Here is a 7,556-nt window from a genome sequence, read left to right on the forward strand (position 1 = left end):
CTGGTGTATGTTACCCACTCACAAATGACTCACCACAGTCAAAAACATGGTCGACACAGAATTTTAGGTGTACATCTGCCAGACTGCCAAGATACAACCAGCAGCTTAACACAATCCTTAATCTTGTGTACACAGAAACATGGATATACAGAGTGAAGGAGCTGTAGAATAAATTAATCCAAACTACTTCCCTTTTGGTACTAAGCTTTTTTTAAAAAAAATAACTTTCTACGAGGCGGACTTCATTCATATCTGTACCACACATTGTAATGTGACTCAGAATTAATACAGATGTTATGCACATTTCCTGATCTTCGACTAAATTATGCAATATCCCATTATTCATCTCAAACAGAAATTTGTGCAAACAATTACTACAAAATCACAGCATTTTGTTATTAATGATGTGGACATTTCCTCTAACACACATGTTGGGTCATTTGTAATGGAGAACTTAAGTTCAATCAAATGATAATTTATAAATAATTTATAAAATGATTTATATGCCATTAGATATAGGCTATCATGAGTAAATATAAGAATGAACTCTGATAAAAATGTGACATACATTTTTATCTGTTTTGATTATTTTTTATTTACATACCTTTGTGTTATTTATCCTATTTATTTACTGTCCCATTTGTTTGTTTTTTCTTTTTTGCATTGATTTATTTCTTGTTATTTACTTAAAATTTTGTTTTCATTTATTTATTTATTCATTTGTATATTTATTTACCTTATTTTTTTATTTTGGCAGCTTCAGTCCTCCACAATTTATAAGCTAATTCCAACTCGGTATATTTAAATCTGACTTGTTTCAGGCCAACTTAATTATTAAATAAATAATTTAAAAAACACTAAGAATATGCTGAAAACAAATAGTATTTCCACATTATCTGGGTTTTAAAACAACATTTAAATTTATTTTGACTGTCCACAGTCCACAAATAAAACATATATGTAAATACATATTTTTATTACATTGACATCAGTATTTGTTAAATAATGGAGGCGTGGAATGCATTATTTTCTCTTGGAAATATTGTTTTTCCTATAGATGTTTTTAAAAACATTTTTTGTTTTTAATTTATGAAGCTTTTACACGGTGTTAACTCTATGGAGTCTTGGGCTATTTTGTCCATTTTTGAATCCTTTTCATGTCTTTTTGTGTCTTTGTAAGTCATTTTGTGTCTTTTTGTGTCTTTTTTGTGAATATTTTGGTCTTTTTGTGTCTGTTGTGTCTTTTTTAGTTATTTTGTGTCTTTTTTTAGTCATTTTTTGTTCTTTTTTTGTTTTGTTTTTGTCATTCTGTCTTCTCATTTTGTGTCTTTTTTTGGTCAGTTTATGTCTTTTTTGGTCATTTTGTGTCTTTTTTTTCCTTTAGTCCAACATAAAATGTGATTTTGAATCTTTTTTTTAACTTTCAAAACACTATCATGCTCAACAAAAATTGAAATGCTGCAAATGTGAACAAAGGTTGCAAATATAACATATAAGAGGGTTACATCCAGTTCTATAATTTTATACTAAATATAGTTGATCTTGTCTCCAGTTTTACTTGGTATATCATCATCAAACTGAAACTGGCCTCATGGAGTTTACAGCCAGAACTTTAGAGGTAAATTTACAGTAGAACTCCACGCTGCTTTGTTTTCTAGTCTGGATGTGGTGAAGAAGTCATGCTTTGGAGCTTTTGGAGACTCCAGAGGAATAAGTTTGTCACAGTCGGTTCGCACATTTAAAGCGACGTTTCCCCTTTAAGTCCGTCCAGCTGAGCGCAGTCAGGAAGTTGCGCAGTGAACTCACAGACGCCACCATCAACACAGTCATGTTTGTGTATTTTCATGTGTCTTGTCTGAGTTAGACTGTTGGAGTTCCCGTGTTTTGGGGGAGCCAGCGTCGATCAACAGCCGCGGCACGACTTCCAGGTTGACGGAGTGACATTTGACGAGCATGGCGGACGGTCCAGAGGCTGATGTTGATGACCCGCCCAGTGTCAATTTCCCTCCGCTCATCACTGTGTCTGATCTGCCCAGTGCCACTGCTGCAGGTAACCAGCTCAGTGATTCATCTGTCCTGTCAGGAAGCATGTGTCCTGCATGTGTCCTGCATGTGTAAGAAGCCGGCAGACACAATAACACAGGGTCAGCAATAACACAGATGTGGTGTTGATGAGGGGCATCTGGGTAATAAGGTGTGGCCCATGGAGTCAGTAAACATCTACTGTATCTATGGCATTTGTGTTGTCATATCCTACCATTGATAGATATAATGCATGGCTTTAGACAAGAGGTTGATCATTCAAGCTTGTATATATATATCTACTATAAGTGGTGGACACAATAATAGCAACACATACACAATAAAATGCAATTTAACAATACAGTCCTGCAAAAAGGGCAGCATGTTTTTAAATGTATCATTATGTTAGACTTGATTTAGTTCAGTGGTATACTTGTTATCTGTGGGTCCCAACAGGACACCAGGGAACAGCTTTCCATAAGGAGTCCAAGAGCTACCCGGAAACATGAGAAAGCTTTTTGAAATAGATTCAGAATCTTCCCACATTCAGCCATGACACTTAGAGTTATGAAACCCAGTAATATGCAGCGAGAAAAGCACTCAGAAATGCAGGATTCTCAACTAAATGATTTATGTATTTTCATTCTAAAACTTGTAAATAGCTGGACATTTCTACTGAAAAGCTTGGTACACTGAACCGCATTGCAGAAATGCTTATTTTTTAAACAAAAACTGCTTTATTCAATGGTTTTACTGATTTTAATTGCAGGGTCTGTTTTTTTGTTGATGAGGCGACCTGTGGATAAGTCGTCTGTCGATAAAAACCTCCTGAGTGATGCACGCTGAAGGTATCCTCGCCAGAAGAAGCTGACAAGCACAAGCCACAGCCTGATGGCTTCTTATCTGTGTGTCTCCCCAGGCCGTAACCTAAAAGAATGGCTCCAGGAGCAGTTCTGCGACAAACCTCTGGAGCAGGACGACATGCGGCTGCACAATGCAGCCTACGTTGGAGATCTGGACACCCTGAGGAACCTGCTGCAGGAGGACGACTTCAGACGGTGGGAGGGAGTGATAGTTATAACCACTTTATGTGTATTTTCTAACAAAGTCATCCCTCCACAGTCACGCTCTATGCTCCGTCTTGCTGCAGAACTGGCAGCTTTTGTCCAGAATGTTCATGTGTGGCACTGAGTGGTTTGTGGTTTCTGTGCTGTGTGGGTTTGTTCAGTAGGTTTGCTGAGTGACAGCCTGAGAGAGACACATGCTGTACAGAATATGTCCTAACACATCTCTACCACTAAACAGCCTTCAATTGCATAACACATGCCATATGCTAGGTACTTTCATCCTCATTGCTTTACATTGCTATACCAAACACAACATTTCTCAGTGTGCGCATCATGGTTAATAGCTGGTGGTTACAGTGGGGCTCGAGCACTTCTCTCTCATAGGGATATTGTCCGTACAGGTACTGAACTGCTGTCTGCAGAGCCAGGCAGGACCGTTATGGAGTGGTCAGCACTGATTTAACCCAAATCCCACAGTGGTTGTATGCAGCACTCATACTCCACACCCAGCCAACCCATTATTACTGGCTTAGGGCAGTTCATCTCCATTCCACATGGTTTACAACATGCTGTTATTTCAATAAAACACTTCTTACTTCATTGGGTTTTCCCTACCAAGCCTCTCCCAACTCGCCTCAGGCACTAGTGTTGAAAGCCGTATATTTTAGCAGGTAGCTGTTGTAAATATTTAATTTGTGATGACCGCACTGCTATGATATTTTTAAGACTTTACTGTTTATAATGTTGTTTTATGGTCATTGGCTTACTTTTATTCTACAAATATTCATCAAAAAAATGCAACCGTGACAAATCCAAAATGTTGGATCTAGGGGTGCAACTAAAAACCACTCCCTTCTCTCCCTTGGTGCCAGGCGTATCAATGAGAAGTCTGTTTGGTGCTGTGGCTGTCTGCCCTGCACCCCTTTGAGGATCGCAGCCACCGCAGGGCACGCCGCCTGCGTGGCCTATCTGATCGCCCAGGGAGCCGAAGTGGACCTAGTTGATGTAAAAGGTCAAACAGCTCTCTACGTAGCTGTGGTGAACGGTCACCTGGACTGTGTCCGGATCCTCCTGGAAGCCGGTGCCGATCCCAACGGGAGTCGCCACCACCGCAGCACCCCACTGTACCACGCTGCACGGGTTGGAAGGCTGGACGTACTGCAGGAGCTCATCAGGTGAGGTTAGGATGATCAGGAAAATGTATTGCAAATGTAAGAATTGGCATTTTGTGATCGAGACAAGATTAAATTAAAGGCATAAAAACAGACTTAAACATACAGACAATGAATAAAACCAACAGACATAAAACATTCAGTTAAAAACAAGATGTGAAAAAATTGCAGAGTAGATGATTAAATAGATATTTAGCCGTACAGAACAATTTAAAGTGCAGTGCATAAGGTGTGATGGAAGTGACAGCTCTGGGGCAGAAACTGTTCCTCAGTCTGTTAGTCCTGGTTTTTATGGTTTTATGGTTCCTGAAGGCAGGGGGACAAACAGTCTGGGTGGGATCTGTGGCGATGCCGCTGGCCTTCTTCTTGAGGCGGCCAGCAGACACCAGTCCAGGTCTGGGAGTTGTCGTCACATCAAGTTTTTCCAAAAAGTTAAAATGTATCCATGGCTCCCTCTATCCAGGTTCAATGCTGATGTAGACATGGACCACCAGCTGGGTCCCCGGCTCCTCCTTAGTGCTCGGACCCTCAACACTCTGGTGGTGTGTCCTCTCTACATCAGCGCTGCCTACCACCACCTGCACTGTTTCCGGCTGCTGCTCCAGGCCGGCGCTCAGCCTGATTTTAACTACACGGGGCCAGTCTGCCAAGAGGCCCTGACCCGCGGCCTGGCCTCCTGCCTGCTGGATGCAGTGCTGAGACACGGATGTGATGTGGCTTTCATCCACCTGCTGCTGGACCACGGGGCCAACCCGGCCCTCGTGCCCTGGGACGGGTCAGAGCTAGAAGCTCCTAATCGGAGGAAAGTTGATCCAGAGGCACTCAGGATCTTCCTGGAGACGAAGAGTGAGTAAAATCTGTAAATATGCAGGCATCAGTGAGGTGCTGATATTACTAACCAGCATATGTTCATGGAAGGGTTTTATACGGAGTCACAGGTAGTCAGGAAGTAGTTCAGGAAAAAAATCCCACCAAGCACTGTTCCAGGCTGACTCATGTTAACAAGTTGTAATTTTTAAGGAAACTATAATGTTTTCCATTGACTTGTAATTCTCAAAGGAATGTGTCTTGAGTGATATCAAGTACAGGTTTTTGTTGCTTCTTATCCCCCAACCATTTCTCGGTTATTACAAAAAATTGTATGCTCTATGCAGTATAGAATTCACATAAATATATACACTTTTTAAAATAAAATAAAACAATGTAGCACTTTCCTGCAGGGTTGTGCACAGTTTAGGTGTATTCATTAATGCTTTAGAGCATAACTGCAGTGAAACAATCTGAAAATATTATTTTATTGCTCTGCTTTGTTCTCGCTAAAGCTGCTTCCTCTCTTCATGCCCTGGCTCGATCGGCCACTGTAGCTGAGCAGACAGCTTTAAATGCTGTGTTTACAAACACTAACTAACAATAAGTTACAGATTGTACTTTTAATTGTATAAGTTAAACCTGTGCTTTTTTTATTCTAAATGCCTGCTGTGAAAAAGGCCCATACGGCACACCATAAGTAGTCCAGAGTAGGTCAGCATTTCTAGCGTCTTGCCATTTGATTCAATGAACATAAACTCATAGTAAATCTCTTATCTCAAGGTTAAACACTCTTAATCCATGTTAGAATTTTACTTATATACCATTGTTGATAGCTCATATAATAAAAGTAAAAGCTGAACAACCCGACTGGCAAAGAAAACTGTTAAGAAGTTCTTATTTCGTTAACTGAGTGATAATATGACAAAAAAAACTTGTCCGTACCCCTTTATCATTGTTTACCTGAACTTGTAGTTCGGTCCTGCTGCTGCTGAGGAGATCTGCCTTTGCTTTGTCTCTCCTCAGGATGCCCTCGCAGGCTGACACACCTCTGTCGCATCAAGATCCGCAGAACGATGGGCAAGAGTCGGCTAAAGCACATACCCTTGTTACCGCTACCACAACCCATCAAAAACTTCCTGCTTCACCAAAACTGACAACATCCACCTTCTCTTCTACTACAGAGCTCTTCCAAACCCAAACCTTTAAAAACCCCAGTCAGTCCCAACACCAATCACTAAATAGAGCCATTCAAGTCATTAATATTATTTTTTCACATATTTTGAAGTTAACACAACACTCTTATCTTTCTGTTATTGTTCTAATTTATTGAAATGCTTCCTAACTTATCAGTATCAGAAGCCTTAGTGTGTCCTGACTTGTGGAAACTGTGTGTGTATCCCAAGTGTCTGCCTTGTGACTTCCCAAATCACTGGGATTTGTTCTGGTCCTGCTTCAAGTAGCACTTTTCAGCTTAAGAGCCATAGTGAGAATGTCATTTGGTTTGATCAATGACTTGCACATGTCATGTAATAAATATCCCACAACGGCAACATTACCCAGATCCAGCTCCATGAATTGCTCATTTATCTGTTTCAGGTAAACTTAGATTTTATCATTTTTACCAACTCTCAGCCAGAGTGAATGGCAAAGTGATCATCAAATCTAAATTCATACATTTAAATTGTAGTATAAATGCTCATTAATGTAAAGTGCAAGAATAAAAAGAGCCCTGTAGATTAGATTTGCATTCTGAATCTGTTTCTTTAGATGCATTTAGCACTTTAAATTGTTGGCCTGTGTTTACATTTGATGCAGGGTGGTGATAGATTATTTTTTAGCCGTATGCCTTAATATTGAGTTTTGGAAAGGCCTCCATAATTAATCAGAACAAAAATACTAAAGGTAGAATTGTAGATTTTTATGGACAAAAAAATAGCAATTTAAAGTCCTGGATCTTAATGGAAACACTGCTAGCAGGAAAGAAAGTTTACATTTGTGCTCTAATTACTAATGTATATGTTACCATTATGTAGAAGAACTGTACTGTTTAAGCATATTTACAAAAAAAATGAATGTGAATAATGAATAACTTTGTGTTTATTGCCCAGAAAGCTGCATTCTCTGTGAGTCTGTTGCAACTATTGGCTTCTGTGGTAAACATGAAATGTCAGTGTGTTTTGCTTTGTGTGGAGTGGACTCTTCTTTGTTTGCATCCAGTAAATATATAATACTTCTATATTTTCTCCTGTATGTTTTTTATCATCCAAAACTACAGCGGAGGGCTTCAGCCCCACCAGAAAGCGATGTGATTCTTCAAAAGGAAGATCGGATTCCTTGCTTCCTGTTCTGTTAGCCATCTCTTTCAGTGAACATGAGAGAATGAGTCCTTTCCCTTTACTCACAACCCCTTCCAACACGTGTTCTAGTCCAAAATATCTGAGTCATGGACAGAATCTGTGGAGTATAGGTTCCGTTAATCTAGTGG

General features: G+C 39.8%; 1 protein-coding gene across 1 annotated transcript; it reads left to right on the plus strand.

Moving 5' to 3' along the window:
- Window positions 1-1,779: 1,779 nt before the first annotated feature.
- Window positions 1,780-7,307, plus strand: asb1 (ankyrin repeat and SOCS box containing 1). Its single transcript, XM_059343668.1, has 5 exons — window positions 1,780-2,050; window positions 2,942-3,080; window positions 3,962-4,264; window positions 4,725-5,107; window positions 6,095-7,307. Exons 1-5 carry the CDS (start codon window positions 1,954-1,956, stop codon window positions 6,223-6,225), a joined length of 1,053 nt encoding a protein of 350 aa, XP_059199651.1. The 5' UTR covers window positions 1,780-1,953; the 3' UTR covers window positions 6,226-7,307.
- The last annotated feature ends 249 nt before the right edge of the window (window positions 7,308-7,556 follow it).

Source organism: Centropristis striata, chromosome 10, assembly GCF_030273125.1.
Source record: "Centropristis striata isolate RG_2023a ecotype Rhode Island chromosome 10, C.striata_1.0, whole genome shotgun sequence".
Classification (NCBI taxonomy): Eukaryota; Metazoa; Chordata; class Actinopteri; order Perciformes; family Serranidae; genus Centropristis; species Centropristis striata.

Coding starts and splice junctions, on each gene's coding strand:
- asb1 (XM_059343668.1), top strand. CDS start 1,954: ATGGCGGACGGTCCAGAGGCTGATGTTGATGACCCGCCCAGTGTCAAT. Junction 2,051..2,941: donor GCCCAGTGCCACTGCTGCAG/GTAACCAGCTCA, acceptor GTGTCTCCCCAG/GCCGTAACCTAAAAGAATGG. Junction 5,108..6,094: donor GATCTTCCTGGAGACGAAGA/GTGAGTAAAATC, acceptor GTCTCTCCTCAG/GATGCCCTCGCAGGCTGACA.